The sequence below is a fragment of the Paroedura picta genome, chromosome 2 (assembly GCF_049243985.1).
Source record: "Paroedura picta isolate Pp20150507F chromosome 2, Ppicta_v3.0, whole genome shotgun sequence".
Classification (NCBI taxonomy): Eukaryota; Metazoa; Chordata; class Lepidosauria; order Squamata; family Gekkonidae; genus Paroedura; species Paroedura picta.
The window spans coordinates 71,955,960-71,979,255 of NC_135370.1; the positions used below are offsets into that span (position 1 = coordinate 71,955,960).

At 44.2% G+C, this 23,296-nt stretch overlaps 2 protein-coding genes across 10 annotated transcripts in view; one reads left to right on the plus strand and one right to left on the minus strand.

Moving 5' to 3' along the window:
* TNS1 (tensin 1) overlaps positions 1 to 3,219 on the minus strand; it is a 388,444-nt gene extending 385,225 nt beyond the window's left edge. For 3 of the 9 annotated variants that reach the window (XM_077320624.1, XM_077320628.1, XM_077320623.1), the window contains exon 1: positions 2,661 to 3,218. In XM_077320624.1, coding sequence (XP_077176739.1) covers positions 2,661 to 2,774 — 114 coding nt within the window. In that variant the 5' untranslated portion in view covers positions 2,775 to 3,218. Of the gene's footprint in view, positions 1 to 2,660 lie in introns of all 9 variants that reach the window. The other 6 variants (XM_077320625.1, XM_077320620.1, XM_077320629.1 and 3 more) reach the window with 4 other exon arrangements.
* Positions 3,220 to 4,242: 1,023 nt separating this feature from the next.
* The window catches only part of RUFY4 (RUN and FYVE domain containing 4), a 55,974-nt gene continuing 36,920 nt past the window's right edge, over positions 4,243 to 23,296 (plus strand). Inside the window, exon 1 of the mRNA XM_077320641.1 lies at positions 4,243 to 6,524. The gene's annotated coding sequence lies outside the window, so the exon portion shown is untranslated. The remainder of the gene's footprint in view (positions 6,525 to 23,296) is intronic.

The following is a 23,296-nucleotide window of genomic DNA, read 5'->3' on the forward strand; positions in this document are numbered from 1 at the left end:
TTCTCCCCCCTTCCATGTACTTCCCTGGGTCAGATCAATAGGTGCAGTCTTGGACTTCCATGCTTCCTAGACACACAAAAGTTCAAATCCAACAGAAAAGGTTGAAATGTTTCACCAACACTGTTTTCCATCCTGAAATGGTTTGTTACCCCATTAGGCAACCTTTCCATAATGGGCAAGTAGTGGCTCCATGGGTCCAGTTCAGATCAGAAAAGTGGCACCAGAAGGAGACAAGCCTTTTTTCTCCACATGCCACAGCCACAATATTAATCAGACTTGTTAACTCCAGGTAACTTAGAACTCCCAGATGATACCTGTCACCCTGACCTAGGAAAAAGTAGGTCATATACTTAGGTTTCCAGTTAAAGTAGAAGGGAAAATGAGGCTGCTCAAGTCCCTAAGAGATTGTAGAATTCTAAAGTAGAGATTTTGGGGGATTCACTTTCAAATTGTTCGCTTCTCCTGTAATTCCTACAAGTGCCTGAAGTTTAATCTTATTGGGACTTTTCCTACTATTAGCAGATAGCTTGAACAGTGATTTCCCTCTTCTAGCATATTTTTAAGATGTCCCATAAACCTCAGGAGCAATTCTTCTGAAACCTACTGAAACTTTCATTTGACTTTGGTGATCTTCCCCTCAGCTCCATCCCTGTCTCCCAGCTCCTCATGTGTTTGTGTTTAAATCATTTCCTCCCAAACAGCTTATATGTGAATCTGGTGTGGCCATACACTGTCCCTATCCAAGATGAGATGTTTTAATAATACTGGTGACTTATGATGTCTGTATGATTTTATGGGAGGTTTTTTATTTGTTTGTTAATCTCCTCTGTCAGAGCTCTGGAAAGGTGGCATCTAAATAACTGAAAGAATAAATAATGAAATGTCAATTCTTGCTATTCTTAGAATATTACTGTGTTCCCTGTTTTAGATGTTTTTATTCTGTGTCTGTCTGACACCCCCAACTACTTTTCCTACCTATCGAAATTGAGGGTCAACCAAATGTGAGGTTGCAGTTCCATAAGTGGATCTTCCAACATATGATAATGCTGTAAATAGGGAAGCTATGGGTTAGAGTTGCAGCACCAGGCAAGAAGGGCAGCATTTCCCAAATCAGAAATGCATCCCATGCAGGGATGGTTTAAGCTTTGTGGGGGAAAGACAGGCATAATACAGGTAATGGCTTTTTCTCTATTAGAATCTAAAAGAAGCCTCAGGAGAGTAGTTTTTACTTGGACAAACTATGCAGCTGGACGAATTAACCTCATCTTCCCAATGACTTAGTTTCTAAGGCAGACCATAACAGAGAACAAGTGGATCCAAAGGTCACTGCAACCTTTTGGACTGGAGAACAGATGCAGGAGGTCTGGCAGAGAAACAAATGCAGAAAGGGTAGTGTTAGAGTTGAACAGAGGGTGATGGCCACATTAAACATCTGGATGTCCAATCGCAGCCCTCAGCTCAACTGTAATGATCTCCTTTCCACTACGGATTCTTTGCCAAACAAGTAACACTTCCACATATGCTCATCAATCCAAATAGATATGGGGAAATTTGTGGCCCGTTAAACTAAAAAGTGTATTCTGACACTTCCTCTACTGCCATGTAGATTCTACAAAGAACATTAGCCAAAAAAGCCCATCACTTCCAAGATGTAACTTTCACTTGGGGTATGGTGCACATAGGCAGAAGGATGGCATCAGGCTGGCAAGGAGGGATACAGGGGGAATCACACAGCCTTTAAAAGTCTTTGACATCTGTGGTTTCATATCCTCATGTAATCATGCCAAAAATTGGTCCGTATTGACTATCGAGCTGGGGCACTAGAATGTACATTACTGGCTAACCAATTGGATAAAACTTGGCTCAGGGGTATCAAAAGCCATGTGGTAAGCCATGTGGATTGACCTGGGTCCGCAAGAAAACAGCCCTCCCATCTCAGATAATATTTGAACTTCACATACATGACAATATTGGAGAGCCAGCATGGTGTTGTGTTTAAGAGTGACGGCCTCTAATCTGGAGAACTAGGTTTGTTTCCCCACTCCTCCTCCACATGCAGCGAGCTGGGTGACCTTGCACCAGTCACAGCTCTCTCAGCCCCCACCTACCTCTGTTTTGAGGAGAGGAAGAGAAGGCTACTTTGAGTCTCCTCTGGGTAGTAAAAAGCAGGGCACAAAAATAGCTGCTCTTCTTTATCTTGTAAAGCTTGTAAAGACATCTGGCTTCTTTTTTTAATCAGCAAATCAGCACAGCGAATGAAGACCAGCTCAGGGGGCTTCGTGCCCTGCCAGCAGAAAATTCCCCCAAGCCTGGATTGTGCTGGTCACAAAACAAATATGTTAGGCAAACAGCTGCTTGCCCCTCACCTTAGGAAAGTACCAAATCATCACCATGGGCGTTCCTGCCCAATGCTTCAGGTGACCTGTTGCCCATGATCCGTTCAGCTTGCTGCCCCTTCTGCCCTTTTGCTCCAGGTCTGTCTGGGAAGCAGTGCTACTTTCCCGTCCCGCCCCCGCGTCACTTCTGCCCCTCTCAGCGACCCTGACTGCTGGGGTCGAGCCCAAGCCCTGCTCCAGCACAGGACTGCTCTCCTCGCCCGCCCCTGCCCCCTGGAGAGCGAGCGCTTTCCTCCGAAGCACGCGGACCCGGGGCTCACTCACCCTCGACAGCTGCTTCCTCCGCTCCCTCGCGGCTTTCCCTTCACGGTGGAGACGCCGAGACGGCATGGGCCGAGGATCCTCCTCGCAGCACACCAGGCTCACCGTACATCCCATCCAACCTGGTTTCCATGCACTGCCCTTGGCTGGCGGGAGACAGGCAGACGGGGGTCCCGCTGGGCTCCGGACTTCCCAGGAAGAAGCAGTGCGGGGCACACGCGCACCCCCCCCCAACGGGGCTCAAGCCGCGGGCTGCAAAGCGGGCACCTCCGGGGGAGAGTTCTTGGAGAGAGTCGGAGAAGCTGGCCGGTTCACACACACACACCCCACCCCCGCTCCTCCTCCTCCTTCCCGCCCGTCTCAGCTGGATCGAGGTACCTTTCCCCTAACCCTGACAGCTCCCTGCTTCTGGGCCTTCCCCTAAAGTGCGGGAAGAACGGAAAGATACAAGCCCCCCGACCGTGGACCTGGGGCAGGGGGAAGGGCAGGCGCAGAAGCCCACACGGCTCACAGGCAGAGGAGTTTGTGAAGTCAGCTGGCACCATGCCCAGAAAGGAGGAACTGTGTAGCCTGTGAGAGACAGAGGGACACTGAGATGAAGGAGACTCCTTTTCTATCCCAGGCTCCCAGAAACCAGAGAGAGAGAGAGAGCAAATGGAAACTGGCACACGTCAAAGCTCTTGTCGGAAAGCAACAAAGAGAGGCTGTGTTGAACTGTGAGAGAAAGACAGAGGGCAGGGCACCCTGACACTGGTGCAGGAGAAGGATGGACACAGGGGAAGAAGGGCAAACAGCTGGGCCTCACCTGCAACAAGGACCTCAGCAGCTAACTACCTTTAGGATGGTCTTGTCCTTTGTAGTTCTGGCTAATTCTTCCTCCAGAAAATTCAGGGGAGTGTTTGTGAGTATCTCCTCACCCCCATTTATTACCTGATAGGGCAATTAACCATGGTTGGCTTTAAAGGTGCCACTGGACTCAAATGGTGCTCTGCTGCTTCAGATCACAGCTGAGTGAGGATTTGAGCCTGGGTCTTCCCAGACCTGTGACCACTACACCCCTTTGGTATGTCTCTGGGTCCATACCAGTATTGAATCTTTATCTCAGATTATCATCAACGCACAGAAAAACATAACCAGAAAAACAGAATCCATTATTAGTGGATTAGGCTATGATTGTTGAGATGTGAGACGTTCTGGGTTAAAAATATTAGACAAATTTGGGGATAAAGAATAGAATCTTTTTGAAAACAGGGCAGGAAAATATGTACACCAAAAAGCCCTCACCTAGTGCAGCAGACAAGATAAGTTTTATACTGTCCCAGAAGAAAGCCTCAAATACTGTTTGTTTGTTTAATGGAGACTTTACTACCTCCACCACCCCCAGCATAGTCAGCTCAGGGTGGTTTCAAAAATATTCCATCATACTTACAAAATTACAAAGTTATATTCAATTAAATACAATTTAAAATTTTAACATTAACACAGTAATAATTAAAACCTGTTAAAAACAGCCTAGTACTGCTCTTTCAGTGTTGTTATTGTAGTATGCTTCTTGGTTTTATAAGTAAATGGCACATGGTATAAAATCTGAAGAAAGGCAGAACTCCCTGCTCTAATCTATTTATTAGGATGTTAGTTATATTCTATCCTGTTAATATATTCTTTGGGAATTTCCATACTAACTAAAATAGTGTCATGCCAACAGAACGGCAAAGCATGAAATAATATTGCATCTCTCAGCCCCTCCTCACCTTTTTTCTTGTCTCGCTTTTGTCTGCTGTCTTTTCATGCATCTTATCCTTCTCATCTGCTGCTGGAAAAGGCGGAAGAGAGCAACACACCTTACACGCATTGTGCTTCCACCTGTCAATCAATTCAGGCAACCAATCCCCTCCCTCCCTAATTTGAAGCAGTATAAAGGTTCTGCGATGCCCGCTAATTTTTTTTAATTCAAACTTATCCATTGCAATGCCTATATATGGAATCAGATATGCATATTGCTTTTGAATGCCACTTTTGAGACCCACGTTTTGTCATTATTTACTGTTCAAGGGTCCCCCTTCCACCTTCTCTCCCCCGTTGCGTCTGTCTCCATTCAAGATCTTTTATTTCTGGCATCGCCTCCACGCATGTCCGCCTATTCATTGATCCAGGCATATTGCCATTAAAAAAAGAAATTCCCATCCCCAGGAGAGGGAAATGGATGCAAGGACGGGACGATAGACTATTCTAGAGCATTTGAGCCTCCATACCATCCTTCTGCTGGTTGTTCTCCGGTCGCTAGCACTTTTTAGAGTGCTGAATCCACTTTACAGGATTCCCAAAGAAGCGCTTTAAAATGGAGGATGTAGAGAGCTGTCAGCTGGCCAGATGCTGGATGTGGGCGACATCATGTGAAGGGGCCAGAATATAACTTGTACATTTGACTGGCACGATGCTACATTTAATGGGTGCGGAAATCCCCTTTAAGTTCCCAGCACCGAATTCCCAGTACATATCTGATTAAAAGCATGACAGTGGGCATGTGGGAGTGCCCAGAAGCACTCAATAAGTGCCACAGCTGGACATGGAGCTGGGCTCGTTCCTCTTTCTGAACAAAGTGACTATGGGCAGAACCTGTTATCTTCAGCCAGTCCTTCCTTCCTTAGTGTATTTGCGAATGATAAAGTTTGGTAATGGAGCTGATTTCTTTATTACATCACACACAACTGCACAGCTCAGTGAGACAAAACTTTGTCAGTCTCCATGGTGAGAAATAACATAGGAAAGAAAAGATATCTTTCCAAGCAGGCCAAACTTCATTCTGTGTGGGCAGGTTATTTCTCAGTTCTCACTAGAGATTTATTTCAAAAGATGAGAGGGCCCTTAAACGATGACTACTTGGTAAAATCCACTTGGTTTCAGTTAGCTGTCTGCCCAGCTCTTTTATCAAGATACATGGGTATATGGACATTCTGGAAACAGCTGGAACAGACTGTTTCAAATTAGGGCTCCAAGTCTTCATTTTGCCCCAGAAAAGTGAGTGCTCTTTAAAGATGAGTCAGCTTTTCCAAAAAGTCTTTTGCTTCATCAGGAATATTGCCTGCTTCAGCTTGGTGAAGCCACCTTTGTGAAGTGGTTAAGAGTGGTGGCCTCTAATCCAGAGAACCAGGTTAGAGTCCACATGCAGCCAACTGGGTGACCTTGGATCACTCACAGTTCTCTTAGAGCTCTCTCCCTCATAGGGTGTCTGTTCTGGAGAGAAGGCAATCATAAGCCGCTTTGAGACCCATTTGGGTTGTAAAAAGCAGGGTACAATTTTTTTCCCTTTATCTTACAAAGCACCCCTTACAGGACATCGGACATCACAGCAAATGAAGGCTAGCCCACATAGCATCATGCAATGCCAGCAAAATTCTACTTTTCCGCAAACCTAGATTGTGCTGGCAACCTCTTCCACTGGGAGGAGCCCAGCCAAGCTCCTCATGAACAGGCGGTTGGTGACTCCCCTTGACCAGCTCAATCCAAACCTCACATCAGATCAGCCTCCAGGTCAGTAGATGCTCATGACCTCAATATCCTTTGTGCTGGACAACCATGTATACATAAGGAACTACAGTAGTGGCCCAGCATGGATCCTGGAAATGGTCACCAGGGCCATGAGGCCAGTCTCATACCAGGTCCAATCACCAAATAGTGCCACGTGGACCAGATGAGATGGTGCCTACCAGCAGCCCCAGCAGTCAACCAGACATCGGAGCCTCTGATGACAAAGGTCACCAACACTTGGGACACAGTGTCTGCCTGGGACAGGACAGAGCCGATCAAATCTGAGGCAATGCCTATGCCACCCAAGGTCATCCCTAGCCCAATGGCGAGAAGCTCACAGTGAGTACGGACTTAACCCTGCTACCTTCAGGACTTTTTATGGCAATTGTTCATACTTAAGAGGGAAAGGGTGGTGTGTTTATGGAGACAAAGAGACCTTGAGCTTGGGAGCAAAAACTGGGATCCTGAAGCTTTGCTAAGAATTTGCCAGTCCCGGGCTTGTGGCCAAACTGGACAGACTTATGAACCAATCATGGTCCTCCACTAACAGTCAATGGTGTGTCTTGGTGGGAGGCTTGCAAATGTATATAAATCCCACAGTTCTGATTTTTGTTATTACATGTTTTCTTATTATTGGTCTCTGTTGCTACTGGTCTTGAATCTAGCATGCTTTGATTGATTGATTGAATTATTTAATTTATAGATTGCCTCTCTCCAATGACAGGGTCAGGGTGGTTTCCAGTTCCCATTGGGGTTAAGGGCCTTGTAGCCACAGTTTCTGCCTGTTGGAGTTTCTGGTTATCCAAGGTGTGTAACTGTAGCTGGAACCACTTTCTCCAGGAGCAATCACAGCTGATGAAGTAGCCAGAGCTAGTGGGGGAAAGCCTGCTGGCCACTTTCAGAAACTGCTTCTCAAGTAGCAGAGCTGGAACCAGAAACAGAGGTGGCCTGTCCATTAGGTGGACCTAGGCAAACACCTAGGGTTCCAGTCTCTCCCAGAGATGAAGAGGCACCAACCCAGCCCTTCCACATCAGGTGGCACCACAAAGTGACACCTGGTCAGCAGGTATGTCCTTCCCCTGTTCCCTGGATTGAGGTGTGTGATACTGTGGCAGACAGTAGCCCTAGGTGCAGCTGTGCCACACCAAAGCATTTAAGTGGTAGGCAGGACCTTCCCCCATCACTAGATCCAGGAGGTGTGAATCTACATATAGCCCTATGCACAGCCACATGACAGCATTTGGGATGTGCGTGGGGCATTCCCCGTCACTGGAGCCAGGAGACAAGCTGCATCCCTGGGCACTATCACATGATGATACCCTGAATATAGGTTGTATCTCAACATTATCAGATGTCATGACACATCCATTTCTTTTAAAACCAACCATAGTTTTTCATGACTCACACAGTTAAAAGCTTTTCTGTAATCTGTAAAATAGAAGCTGATTTGTTTTGAAATTCTCCTATATGCTCCAGTAGCCAATATTATCAGGGCCAGTTCCAGGTTGCTGTAGGCCCTGGGCGAGACAATATAACCATGGTGCATTCTCTGACTGTGAGTCCCTGTTGGGAAGAAAGACAAGGTACAAATATTAGTAAAAAACCACATATCTCAAAACCCTGAAAGATAGGTTAGAAAAAGTGGTAGTGATGGTCAAAATTACATACAGAGCCTAGGTTAAGACTGATTGATGAAATTTTTAAACCTAGCCTCAAAGATCTATAATCAAGTTGGATCTCATGAATCACTTTCCAGTTGCAATATTGTATATGGTATAGCTAAAGCAGTACAGAGACTGTCAAATACTGGGCAGTGTTTTGTTACAACATGGAAAATAATGTGATTGCATGCAGTTTGGTTCATAGTTAGGATTCAAAAATTAGATTTCATGGGGCATGTTTAATTCACTGAAGAAACTGAAGAGAAGCAATATAAAAATGCCCAGTTTATTGGGACTAAATGTCAAAAACAGATTTTAAATTTTATTTTAAAAATTAATTTTTTGAGGATGTAATCATAGATCTGCAATTTAAAATCACTTCATAATGTAATCCAGTGGTGCCATACCTTTTTATCACCGGGGACCACTCAACGCCTTTTACTGAGGCCCGGTGGGGGGGGTAGTTTACTCCTCTACTCTCAACCACTGCCCTAACGCTCTCTGATTGCTATGGTAATGTTTAAACATCCCTTCAAAATAAGATACAGACACGCCACAACAATGAAGTGTGTTGTAAAGGGCTGGGGGGGATGAAGTAAAGGGCCGGGGAGGGGGGAGAAGGCGTCCTTCGGGGCCCACCTCCAATTAGTCGAAGGACCACATGTGGTCCACGGCCCACAGGTTGGGGATCGCTAATGTAATCTAAGGTTTTAATAAAAGAGTACAATGTGTTAGAAATCTGTCTTTTTTGTGTTTGAATCTTGGAGCTTTACCAAGTAGAACCAAGTAGGGCTGCCTGGGTTGGGGGGGGGGGGAGACCCAAGCAGCTCCAAGCAGCTCCTGGTGACTTGTTTCTACCAATTGCTCTTAGTGAAGCTTTCATTTCTCCTTCTAAAATTGCAGATTCTTCAAAAAATTCTTCTTGGAAGGAATTTATCATCCTTTCATATCCTCTGTATAACTCCTCAGTGTATTGTTCCTGTCTTTTCTTGATTTTGTCCTGCTCAGTTAATGTATTTCTGAGTTCAGCATGCCTAACTATGCTTTAAATTTGCCTTTTGTTTGTTGTGTCTTATGAAACAGATCTCCTGTTCTTTCTTTTTTGGTTATTATAATAGTGCTCTTTGTCTTGATATGAAAGTCACTGGAATGCCTCATTTAGATGTCTGTTTCTATTTCTGTTGCCTCTTACATCTTGTCTATCTTTAACATTTTGAAGAGTTTCATTAGTCATCAAGTGAAGTTTTTCATTTCTTTGGGCCCCAGGAATAGTCTTTATGTATTCTTCCTTGATAATATCTCTGGTGTCATCCCTTTGTTCTTCTGGACAACTTGTGTCCTACAGCACAACCAGCTCCTAATCTTGTTGTACCAGAGAGAAGAGAGCTCCAATTTCTGCTTTGAATAATGTAATATATTTTACTTCTGAATTGGCTATCCAGTGGTGTCCATACATACATTTGCCAGTTCTGGACCATGTGCTAGCGATGAACAAATTGTTGTCTTCTATGAGTCTCTTTCCTGCTTCATTTCATGCTCCTAGCCAAAATATTATGACAATATTCGATTCTACTTTGTTACCTACTTGTGCGTTCCTATGAGTATCAGCACATCTTGTTTAGGTGTGTGATTTTCTTTCTAGGCACATAAAAGCTTTCCATTTCACTCTCTTCAGCATCTGTATTTGGAGTGTAAACTTGAATTATGGTTATGTTGGAAACCTGATTGATGTTATTCAATCAGACACTGCATTATAACTCCTAATTACTTGTGCTGCATCTCAGCTTACTGCTAGAGTAACTCAGTTTCTTTTGTGTTTGTCATTTCCAGAGTAAAACAATTGCAATTTTCTGACTGGAAATGTCCTAATCCAGTCTGCTTTAGTTCACTCATTCCCAGGATAGTAATGTTTAAATATTCCATTTATCATTTTACAATTTCAAGTTTGCCTTGATTCATACATCTCACATTTCATGTACCCATTATGTGTGTTGGAACAGCTTTGGATTTTCCTTTTGTATCCATTCATATAAACAACTGACTGTCCTTTCAGCTTTAGTGAAATTGCATCATTGAGAACAATACTATTAGTACTTGGCCTCCCCTCTTACCCAGTAACAGATTGAGTAGCATCCAACCTGGGGGGTCCTGTCTTCCAGCACAATATCTCTTTTTGTTTGGGTTAGTGTCATCATGGGATTTTCAAAGAGATGATCAGAAGTGTTTTACTATTTCTGCGAAGTATTAACCAAGGGTAGCTGAGAGTCACTGCCATTGTCTATGAAAGATCCTCCACAAGTGTCACCTTCCACTATTACGTCTGCCCAAGAACTACCCCGTTCAGTTACCACTTATGGGTTGGGGAATTTCCAGAGATTAGGAGATAGACTCTGGAGAGGGAAGGACATCAGTGGAGTAGAATGCCACGAAGCCCATCCTTGGAAGCAGCCATTTTATCCATGGAAACTGATTTCTGTAGTATGGAAATAAATTGTAATTCTGGGAGATCTCTAGGCCCAATCTGGAGGTTGGCAGCCCTAAGGCCTATCCACTCATTGTGGAGCCAGTAGTCAAGGGATGGAATAAAACCAGGCACAGCTGAGGAGCAAAAGGTCAGAGTCAACAGCATATGTTCTGTGCACCTGAGGTGCCACTGTTTTCTACTTAGTGCTATTTAACTCCTTAATAATATTCTGTATATATGCATGTCAGTTGGAACAGTGACCACAATGCTATTCATGTTAATGGAAAGTTAGCCTAAAGTCCAGAACTGTAACATTTGATTTCAAAAGAGGGAATAATTAAACAGAAGTTGAAAGGGAAAGACAAGAGAGTGAAATTCCTAGAGCGGAGATGTCAAACTCATTTGTTATGAGAGCTGGATCTGACATAAATTTTGCATTGTCAGCTTGGCCAGATGTCCCATAAAATGTGATGCCAGGTACTGGAGAAATAAACTTTATATATGACACAGGCAAACCCTATTAATTATATTTTTACTCAAAATACGAACAAAAGCAATAGATTCCTAGGAGTGGAAGCAATTGATATACTGGGAAATTCAGATATGCCCAATAAATATATTCAACTATATGCAGGACTAGGTTTTTTCCAAGGGATATCATAAAAGGGGAGTAACATACATTTCCATACAAATTAATTACTACTTCTCGTCCATATAGGACCTTTTGATCATCTCCTTGCAAGTAAATAAGGTAGGTTTTTCAGTATTGCCTCCCACATGCCCAGCCTCAGGAGCCAAGCATGGCTACGATCCTCCCTTGGTCCTTCCTACCACTGAGAATCTCGAGGATACATACCAGACTTCCCCCTCCACTGCCCCATCTCTACCCTGTGGAAGTAGTCCAGGCTGAGAGGCCCAGTTGGCAGGCTCCTGGCTCAGGAGGAGTGAGGGTATGAACCTGGCTCTCCTAGATGTCCCCAGTTCCAGTTCTCATCCCTTCCCCATTTCCCACAGAAGCAGCAGGGCTGAGGAGGAGTCCTGATGGAGAGGCTATTTCCAAAGCCTCCAAGGGGTGCTTTTTATCCTTCCATGACCCCTTATTCCTTCTTAAGCTGAGAACAGGTGTGGGGGAGAAGGGAGGTCACCACACCTCCCCCACCCTCCTTGACACTCACTTTTCCTCCTGGCTCCACAGCTGTTCAGATGTGTGGCAGAGACAACAGTGGCCCTTTCTCCCTTTGCTCCTCCACTTGCTTCTGAGGCCAGGATATTTTCCCCCTCAGAGCAGCACACACAAGACAGCCCAGTTGTCTCCCAATCCATGTGCCAGCCCACATCCTCCTGTTTCCCCTGCCAGACTCACCCCTTCATCAGCAAATTGCCAACCCATGCACCTGCTCTCACCTCCCCACCACCACCCCATGGTCTCCATATTGTGTGGTAGTGGCTGTGCTGGCTGTTTGGTTCTGCTGCTCCATATAGTGGTTTTGCTATTTCCTGGTTGGAGGGGCAGGAAAGAAAAAACACCACACCTCCTCTTTTTCTGTCTTTGCTGTCATTCCATCCACACTATGTTATTTCAGCCTCATAGTCCTTGGTGTAGTGTGCACAGGGCTTTTTACCCAAACCCAGTTTGAATAAATCCCTCCCGTCTATACTGAATTTGATTTCCATTTTGATTTTGGGCAATTTAAATTTTCCCTCTGCAATATGCATGATTGATCCGGAGTGACCCTTCCTATCCCCCACAATATCCACAAGTGGATATAACCCTCAATATTTGAAAAATTGCCATCAGTAAGTGTGCACATTTCTGCATTCTGCAAATTAACTTTTTTGTGCCTCATAGTCTTCCCAGACCAGTCTTCCCTGACTGGCCAGTGTGTCAGTTCAAAGACTTCCTGGTTCCCAGTTGCAAGGCTTGTCTTAAATTGACTGTGCTCCAGAAGCCCTAACTTCTCTCAGCAGAGACTTGCCTCTTGGATTTATTCCCTCCCTTCTCTGCTGTCTTCAGTCTTCTCCCCCCACCGTCATTCAAAAGAAAAAGAGAGACTCCTGCTGTGCTTGATTCCCCTCCCCGCTCTGAGCTTCCCCAATCAAGTGCAGAACACTTTCTTTTTCAATGGAGGGGGGATAGAGGAAGACCCAAGTTCAAATCAATCTGAATTCAGCAGGATCCACAATGGAAAAAAACAAAGTAAGTGCAGAATCAGCCCTTGACAGTGTTGACTACCCACACCTCACCATGGGTGGCCCACTCCCTCTCCCAGGAGCTTCCTGTGTTTCCTCCTTCTCATCAGTTGCTTGTGAGCTAAATAGGAGCCCTATCAGTTCTGCTCCCCAGAATATATGCTTGATCCCTGCCCTAGGAGGTACTTGGAATTTATTTAAAAGTGCACCAATTGAAGCCCAGATAGAGTACATTCCACAGGTTACCAAAGACACCACCAAGTCTAAAAAAAGACCTGTGTGGTTAACAATGCAAATCAAGGAAGCTATAACAAGTCAAGAGGTTTCTTTTTTAAAATGGAGGGTCTCCCCCAATTAACTGAAGAGACCAAAAGAAATGTAAGTCAATATTTAGGCATGCAAAAACAGAATTTGAGGAGCAGGTTGCTAAAAGCACCCATTTAAGCATTTCTTTTGACATATCCAGAACAGGAAACAAGCCAGAGAAGCAGTTGGGCCTTTGGATGACAAAGGAATACATCTTCAGGTCCTGATGACATATATCTAAGAGTTCTTAAGGAACTCATATGTGAGATATATGTACTATATGTGAAACATAACGACTAATCTGTATATGTAATCTTTCAGGAAATTCAGCTCCAGTACCATAAGAATGGAGAGCAAATGTTTCACCAATTTTTAAAAAGGGGTTCAAAAGGGAATAGGAAATTACAGTCCAGTCAGCCAAAGCCTGTCAGAGGCAAATTAGTACAAACTGTAATCAAATAATTATTAGACATATAGAGGAACAAAGTCTACTGAGAGAAAACCAGCATGGCTTCTGCAAAGGGAAGTCCTGCCTCCCCCAACCTTTTGGAATTCTTTGAGAAAGAGTGCAAGCATGTAGACCAGGCTTTCATGAACCCTGATTATAAACCAAATCCCAGTTTGGTTCTACCTCCAACTAATGTCTTGTCAGCATTAAGTATAGTTTTGTCTACATCCAGTCTTTCACTTTTATTTTTTCATATTTTATGTTTTCTCCAATCATATTTGAAAACATAGTAAGTTGCCACATGAAACTGGTGACAAAGAGGAGGAGAATATTACAGAGTGTGCAGGTGACCTTCACGCCCACAAGTACTTGCATGACCTTCATTGTAACAATTTAGAATGCCTGCACATGTTTAACTATTTGCAACACTGGCGCCTACTCCAAGTGCCTCAGTGGAAATGGGAGTGGAGAAAACGGACAAGCAAACATGGATGTTCTAATCTGATCTCACATCTTTCAAATGTTTGGAGGAAGGCCCTGTTTTATGAAGAATGCAGCCAAGACAGGGAGTGACTCTAACCCATGTGGACTTTGACCTCATACTTCCTCCTCCCCCCAAGCCCCCCACCAACACGACCATTACACATCAATTTCCTTCATGGAGTGACAGCCCAGGTCAGTCCCCTGGGGGGGGGGGTGCATTCTTGCCATATCTCAGCTAATTGAAACCAGGCGTCAGCAGCCACCAAAGGGCGTGGGAACAGTAGGTTAGAGAGATTCATATTTCAGAATATAAGTAATGTCTTGGGGTACATGTCTATCCAGCTGTGGGTTTATGGTTCTTTCAAGGGGGTTTCCCTAAGACATGGCATGTAGCCTCCAGGAGGTGCTGCAGTTCAAGGCCCTCTATTCTAAGAAATATCTCACCTGCTTGACTACCCCTACAGCTGGTGTAAATATGCTGTACAATTCCAACAGGAAAGCCAGGAAAGTGATCAAACAGTAGCTCCGGCAGAGACCTGGTGAATCCTACCATTTGCCTGGATCACTGAAACCTGGCTGCTGGGATGGGACTTCATCAACAGAGGGCAGCTAGTCTACCCTTATTAGTCCCATTCTGGAGTGTTCCACACTGGCATCTTGTCTTTGTTTTAAAAGCCTGACTTGTGGTGGTTTTTCTGACCTCCAGTGACAATTCAGCACTAGCCTGTCCAGTGTGGACTGGCAAAGCACCATGGAAACACCTGGCAGGAAGAAAGGCCCATGAAACACATACTGGTGTTTTGCATTGTTCTGTTATGGGGCTGGCTCTGACTCTAAGTACGTACCTAGTCAGGAGCATTATCTGCATAACAGAAGAGCACTATTGACTCCTATGAGAAAGAGCACATTTACACAATGCCATTAGATAAAATATTCCCTTCCTCCCCCCTCCCCTTCCTACTGTTACGATATTAACTCTGTGCATATGTGGGTGTTGGAGGAAAGGAACAGGGAGGGAGGGGAAAGGAGAGGTGGCGTCAGAGTTTCCATAGGAAATGAATTACCTAAATGGTGAAGTGTGCTGAGATATTTTCCATCATTTAAACATTAACAGAAGCAGTTAATTAATACAATGCTCTGATCTGGAGTTTAGTATATCTGACTTCCCAGCATTGATCCTAACATTGTCAAGGTTTCTGTGCATGCAGGTTTGTATATGAGGAGTTGGAAGTATCAGAATACATGTGTGCCAGTGTTGTTAGCATGTCAGAGTAGGATCCAGGAGACCTCGGTTTGAAATCCCCATTTGCCATGGAAGATTGCTAGATTGACATTGGTCCAGCCACAGCCTCTTAACGTAACCTAGCTTACAGGATTATTGTGAGGGTAAAATAGAGAACAATGTAAGCCATCATGGGTCCCTGTCAGGAGAGAATGGCAGGGTGTAAATGAAGTAAATTAAAAAAAAATAGTGTCAGAAAAGAATTCCTGTCAGGTTTTGTCTCATGGAGGTGTATTCTGCTCCTCAGGGAAGATATGTATACTGGAGATTGATCTTTCCATATACATCATCCATATGCTTCTGAGTATGTGTGGTGGCAAGGAGTTGGTATAGAATGGTATGAAGATTTGCCAAAATATGAATACACACACCCAAATTCTCAGTTTTAAATCCATACAACAAGATATCCCACATCCAATTCTTGTGATATAATATACTTGAGCCTACATGTTGCCCTATGTCAAAGTTCACTGAGTGGTATTGGGAAACTGCTTTCCCTCTCATGAGGTTACAGTTGAGACACAATGGAATTACCTCGTGCATGTCAGAGGACAGTGTGCAATAACGGCTATTTCATGGCCATGTAAACAGGAGACTGTGGTGTGTGAAAAAGGAACTTTACTCGAACTGTTCAGCTGTTTCAAGGATAATCAAAAAGAATAACTGGTGCTCCTCAGAAGTTATTCCCTACATACAACCACATGAAACTCTGCTGATAAACAATGGGAATTAAAATGAATACAGCAAGGGAAACAAACACATGTAAAATCAAATGTAATTCAAATGCTAATATAAATGAAAACAAAAAAAGCAAAGCTTTAATCTTCTGTTTTTCAAGGGCACATCCTGCCACTCTAGTGCCAAACCAGAACCAGATGCTGCCTAAATAATAAGTGTCAATGAATTTGCCTGAAGTATTCCAGGACCTTGGCTGGGGATAGAGAATAAGACTTTAACCTCCTCTTATGCTGGACCACAGAAAAGAAAATCCAAATAATCCATTACACCATCTACTGGATTAGAACTACTCATATATATAATACAACTGGCTTTAATGACCAAGTTCTATTTGAGGAAAATCCAGTTTTCAGCTCCCCCTTAGATTTTTCTTCCAGCTACTTCACTGAGAATACACTTTATAAGACACTAGTAATCAAGCCCGCTGCAGGGGAATGCAGCGGGCGCTAGGGCCTTACCGAAGTGGTCGGGGGCGGCGGTGGGCTGGTCGGCGGCGGGCTGGTCTCGGCGGTGGGCTGGTCGGCGGCTGCAAGCTTCTTCTGTTGGCTGCGGGCTGACGCGGCGAGAGGCGCTTCGCGCCTCTTGCCGCGTCAGCCCGCCAGGCAGGGAACCCCCGGCAGCCGCGCTTCAGACCGCGCTTCAGACCTTCAGCCGCGCGTCAGACCGGGAGGAACTGTGAGCCGCGCTGTGCGCGGCTCGCAGTTCCTGGAGCTGGGAATCAGAAGGACCAATCGGCAGGCGCTTCGCGCCTGCCGATTGGTCCCTCCGATTGTCTGTTGTGAGGAAGGGTCCAATCCGGACCCTTCCTCATCACGGACTAATCCCACCTCTACATGCCTTAGCGAATTATTTAGTCCGTGGCGCCCGTGGCGCCACGGGCGGTTTAAAGATGGTGTTCCAATTGTATGGATTTTCCCATGAAATCAACATATTATCAGGTCTTTTCCATGTGCTTGGGTTATTTTAGCGTTCTCCTAGCTTTTCATGGGAGATCATGTTCATGGATAAGCAGTTGGGAGAAGGGCATCTGGAAAGTACAAATCCAAATTTAACTTTGTAGAAGTAAACATAGTCACAGTATTCTATATTGGCAGAGTTTAAATGATATTATCAAATGGAACACTCCCATCATGTACCACTTCAGTCTCAGACTGTGCATGCAAGGATGCAAAATAATAATTCCAACAGATTTTTGGTGAAGGGATCACTTGGGCATGAAATTGGGATCACCGTAGGCGGGCAGGCAGTTGTGAGTTCCTTTTTTTTTTTTGGTAATTTTATTATTTATTATTATATAAAGCATTTACAGAAAAGTAAAAGAGGAAAAAAGCGACCAGCTGATATGGTTTGCCATCCTCTTTTAACAAACATATTCAGTTCCCATCACATATTAATCCTAATCTAGAAGTTTTTACCATCTTTCTTAACAAAATGATTGTTAATACATATGAGAGTATAATCTGTTATAAGAATATATTCTATTATTATCTTAAATGATATAAAGTCGGTCCCCTTCATATATTGGCCCTGACTTAAGAGTTACTGCTGCTGTCTTGTTAATACATATGAAGTATAGTTTGCCATCCTCTTTTAGCACACATATTAGCATACATATTCAGTTCCCATCACATATTGATCCTGATCTAGAAGTTATTACCATCTTTCTTAGCAGAGTAATTGTTGATACATATGAGAGTATAATCTATTATAAGAATATATTCTATTATTGTCTTAGATAATATAAAGTCAGTTCCCTTCATATATTGGCCCTGACCTAAAAGTTACTGCTGCTGTCTTTCCCACAGGAGACCAGGAGAATGCTCCACTGTTCATCACATCCTTCAGGTGGTCGCAGAAAATGAAATTGTATTTTTTCCCACAGTGACGCCTGATGATTCCTGCATAGAGTATTTCTGGTTGTCCTTCTGTCAGGGCCAAAGAAGTCTCTTGCTTGATTCTTGTTGATCCAAATCACTTCCTGCTCTAAATAGACTTCCAGGTTTTCGGTGCTTTCCTTCCTTAAATCTGTTTTCCCAAGTTCTTTCAAGGTGCTTTTGATTTTTACGTCCCTAGCTCTTTCCCCCTCCTGTTGATTAACTTCCAGACATTGAATTCTCGTTTGAAGTATTGTTGGCTGAGTTGTGTTTTCATCAGCTGTTTTTTCCAACCCGTCGGTTCTGTCTAAAAGCCCTTTCTTAGTCTTTTGGATTTCCTTTTCCACCTTGTTGACTGCTTTCAGTATCTTTGAGTTCCCTTCACATAACAAATGGAAAAGCTGTGCCTTAGTTAATTTTTCCATAGTTCTAGGCAGTCACAAACTATAAACAGAAAGTCTCGTGAGGTCTCGCGGGAGCACGAGCGATCCAAAATTATCAGTTTGTCGATCTCCGTATCAAGTCAGCGTCCCCCACTGAACTCTCTCCAACAAAACTTTAAAGTCTCTCTTTTCTTTAAGCTCTCTCTTTGTTTGATTAGTGAGTGTAATTAGCTGGGAACCTCCCACTCAACGAAAGAATTCACTTGTAAATTGGTTGAGGAGGGGGGGAAGAGCTTGTGGGGAAAAAAAGGAAAAACCAGAAAACTCACGGTCTTTACTGTTGCAGACTTTGGCTCCTGTCAGTCTGGTAAAAGATGATCTGGGAAGAATGTAGGGTCAGCTGGTCGTTTCAGGCTTAGAAAGTTATTTACGACAAGGGCGCCATCATGACCTTGAGCACATGCCGCGGCGATCCGGAGAACTCAGTCTCCACGGATCTGTAGGACCCTCAGGATGCCGTTCCCGGTTCCTGGGGCAACCGGCGAGCAAGATTTGTGTATCTGCTCAGGTCTGCCAGGTGCGGTTGCTCCTGACCCTCAGCATGGCTTAAGAGCCGGGCAGAAGCCCAGCTAGTACGGCGCCATCTTCAGTCATTCTCCCCGGCAGTTGTGAGTTCCTGCATTGTGCAGGGGGTTGGACTAGATGACCCTGGAGGTACCTTCCAATTCTATGATTCTATGGGGGGGGGTTCAATATGACCATATATGGTCATACTACCCAATAAAAGCTTAACACATTTAAAAATATATATTAAACATTAATTAACTCCCATTCTTTTGGGAAACCCTTTCACAGCCATTGAAAAACCCAAGGTTTTCACAAAGGTCTGTTCTAGAGGCTGTAAACAACAGAAACGTATGAGGACAATATTACAAAGAGAAGCCACTTGAGGGAGAGATCCAACAATAATCAGTCTGTTCAGAGGACCACCTCGATTGATGATAAGTAGGCAAAGTAGAATTAACAAAGGTTAACCTAGGAAGGTGTAAAGTGAAACATGATAAGCAGACCCAGTTAGAATGTTTTAGAGATATAGACGAAGGGGAGGGGCCCCAGGTGGGCTTATACACAGCTATACTTCCCAATCATATTCTTCATGATCGCACCACAAAGCTTGAAGAATGTTTCAGGGGTTTCTCAATGGGAAAAAAGTTGCTAAAGGCAAACAAGTCAATGCTTCTACAATTTGTTTAAGTACTTGAAAACAGTTTTTGTTTTTGTGAACTGGTATGTGCCAATCAGTCATTTTTTTCTAGAACTGCAGAAATAGGAATTTGTCACTGAATCACAGGATCACATGACCAGTGGAAATACAACATGGTGGGGAGATCGTAGTGGTAATTTCTACAATCTCAGCAATGATGGGAGGGATGGGAGTAAAATGGACTCGTCTCCATTTTAATCTCAACTCAGCTCTTTCATACCTCATCCTACATTTTTAAGGAGAGGGGGGCCACACTTAAAAACTTTTGATTCTAGCTCCCTTGGTTTTTTATTCAGGCTTTGCTCGGAAAGTGTTTCAAACATTCAAAATGGATAGACAAGTGAAAGCCTGAATGACAAGTGCCAAAGTCAACCTAGATGGAGAAATACTAAAGACCGTATAAGTATCCCAGCTTCCAGAATCAATGCTTTTCAATAAATATCTGTCACTAATTAAATTATTCAAGTCTGCATGTTATTATCCCATGATAACTAAATCCATTGGAAAATTCGAGGGATCCTACGTGCCACTTGCAGACAGCCTTAAAGAACTCCTTGGATAAATGATCCATGAAAGAAGTGGGAGGTTTTGACCCTCACCCCTTCGTGGCTCTGACTGAGCAGAATAGTGGGATATAAATGATGCAAACAAATTACTGCTGTCAACAAAGTCTTTCACCAACAAATAATTCCTTCAATTAAGAAAGACCTTTCTCCATCGAAGGAAGCCTTGTTCCATCAGAAGAAATCATTCTTCTTTAGAGGAAGCATTTCTCCCTTGAAGAAACACTCAGCTGAAGACAGTCATAGGATCCAGGGATCCTCGTTGTTATTTAAAAAAATGAAAATATAGTAGCAGTGGAAAAATAATATCTGCAGGTTATCCGAAGCCCTGTTCTGACAAAATTCTTTTGAGCAGCTAGGAGCAGTGAGGAGGATGACCAGTCAAAACTCACAATAAGGAACCCTTTAAAAATCCTGGAAGTTGATTTTTAAAAGCACAGAGTTGTCCAGAAATGTTTTTCAGGTTCCTGAAGAGGCAACATTAAAAAATTCTAAACAAAGCAAACAAACAAATGCATGTGAAAGGGTGTCTTAAAGAGCAAGATTTTACCAATCCATAAAAATAACACCAAAGGAACAAAGTTCAAGCAGTAATGGTAAATGAATAGGGGAAGTTGCAAATGTTTCAAACATATATGATTTTAATACATATTACCACACAGGAAATAGCAAAATATATATGACTCATGAAACACCTCATGAAGCCAGAGCTTGAGCTCATTGGGTCTCGGCAGCTAAGCCAAGGTCAGCCCTGGGTAGTATTTGGATGGGACACCAGGGACTCCATGCAGGCGACAAAACACTGCCGAGATGTCTCTGGCCTTGCAATCCCTGTGGGGACCCATAAGTCAGCTGTGACTTGATAGCACTTCCTTCCACCAATGAAACCAGAAGTGCAAACAGACAAAAGGCACAGCTATAGTTCTCTTTTTTTCTAATGATCTCCACAAAGTGCATTATTCTAAAATGGGAAATGGTGTTTGGAAATTTTAGAGCACTGGATGTCTGAACCATTGTGTGCTAATTTTTTGTGGCAGTACGTGTGTGCCTCTGTGTGTGTGAGGGCTATTCTAAGTGTGGGATGCCAGGGTAGGCTTCAAGGGTGCCAGTGAAGGGAGCGGGGAGGAGTTCTTCCTCTCTAAATTCCAGGCCTTGGGTAACTTTTTCCTCAGAAGCTGTTATGAGATAGAAAATTAATCACACAAACTTTGCGATTTGATCTTGAATATATCCAAAAGCAAGACTTTGAGCCTCACTGTAGATCTTACCCCACCCTTAGACATTTTTTGTTTATTTTCTCTTCCCCTTTCTGCCTACATGGGGCTGCCAACTCCACATTGGGAAATTCCTGGAAATTTGGTGTATGGAGCCTGGGGAGGATGGCGTTTGGAGAGGGGAGTGACTTCAGGAGACAGGTAATTCCATGAAGTCTGCTCATTAAGTCTGGATCTCCAGGCCCCACCCAGAGACTGGCCACCCTGCTACTAAAAACAAGCAAAAAAAATGCTCCTGGCTGGGCATTGACATTATGTTCTCCCTCACTTCAATTGTGGGGGCCAATAAGCTCATACCATACTCCTGCTTAGAAAACAGTCACATTCTTGCGCTCGATATCTTATGTCGCTCCTGTCAACCAGCAAACAAACAAAGGGGAATCCATGCAAGGTTTCTCCTCTTTTCTCTCCCTCCCTCTCTCCCCACCACACAGCCAACAAGAGGTTACTTGGCCAAGAGTGCCCGTCAGACTGGAAATATTTGCCTGAAAGAGGATCTGCACAAAAGAACCATCTAAGCCAGTCAATTATTAATAAGCATTCCTGGCTGTGGCCAGATTGTGCCGGAAGCACATGTGTTGGGGAATACTTGAATGTGTGTGTGTGTGTGTGGGGGGGGGGGTTACCGGTGGTGTCAGACTCAGCATTGCCCCCCTGGGCACAGTATAATCCCTGCTGTCCCAGCAGACAATTCCCTCCTAAGGGAGGAGTGCTGAATGAAGCCCTTGTCTTGGTGAAATATCTCTGGCTTGGCAGCAACTGGGCATTGTCCCATTTCTGATATTTGCTGGCAGCCTCTGCTGTGTGACACGTTTTCGCTTGTCAAGCAACAAGAGACTGTGCTCCAAAACCAGAGACCCTTCTGGGGGAGGGGGGAGAGCAGTGTTTCAGGCACTGCCACCAGCTATTCTGTACATATTGGCTGAGCAGTAAAAGGCAGCTTGGCTGTGCTGATCGTCTGTGAAGCCAAAAAGGACAATCCATCCTGAAATAAATGCACCTTGGGATAGGAGATCACAATATAACAGCTGATAGTCAAAACACCCTCCCCCCCAAAAATGTTGTATGCTTGTTTCATATGGACTAAGTGCTGTGTGGCTAACTGATGTCACCAGAAGAGCCCCATGATTCAATGTCCTTCAAGAGTCATATAGCAGGGTCTAGATCATAAGTATGCCTGACTATTACCCAGAGCTTGTACTGTATGGCGGGGGTCATCAACCCCCGGTCCAGGCCGCGAAGGCCATGATACTGGGCCGCCAGCAGCCGCACCTGCCTCCCCCCCACCATAGGAAAGAAGGGAAGAGGCAGGCAGGCTGCTGGCACGCCGGCGACGCAAACGTGCATGTGCGCAGTTGCTGCGCATGCACCTTTGCAACAGCCGTGTTTGCGTGCAGCTGCCGCGCGTGTGCACGGTACCCGGGCCGTCGGCTGTCCCCTCACCCCCGGAGGCAGTTGCTGACCTGGGACCAAATGGCATTCATTTTCACATAGCCTTATGAGAGGTGTCAATTCTCACGTCATTTAATTGTCTGGCCCAACCATCCATGAAGCTGAGTAGAATTACAGTTCTTAGGGACCAACACAATAACACTCATGTATGCTGATCCATCAATATACATGTACCATCAACATGCATGCATTATGGGCCAAGATAGAAGTTTCAGTAAGAGAGACACACACACCCCAACACTTGCCCAGAAAATTTGTAAATATGGACTCAGGGCTCAGGAGAGTTCATCCTCCATTAGTTCAAAGCAGACTACATGCCATTTCCTGCTCCTATTCTCACCAGGAATGCTGCGAGCTGCATAGTGAGAATATTTGATAGGCATTGCCCACCAGCTGAACGTCTGATCTGTTCACCTGCCCTGTGTCAAAAGACAACTTTGTCACTACAGTTACTTTTGTTGCTTACCTTGCTTTTTCCTTACCTTGCAGGGACTTTTGTCCGATGAAGGAATGTTTTGGGAAGAGAAACCGAAAGACGGTTCTCTATGGAGCAATGAGTAAACACGTATTCGTTGCCACTTGTATTTTGGGTTTTTAAAACAAAATTTTAAGGGAAAAGGGGGTTTTGGTGGCACTAGGATATCGATTTAATTAGCTCTTCAGTATGATTGACAGCCAGAGGCTGGCAGAAACACCACACATTTCTAGTGATTCAGGCAGGACCGGAAA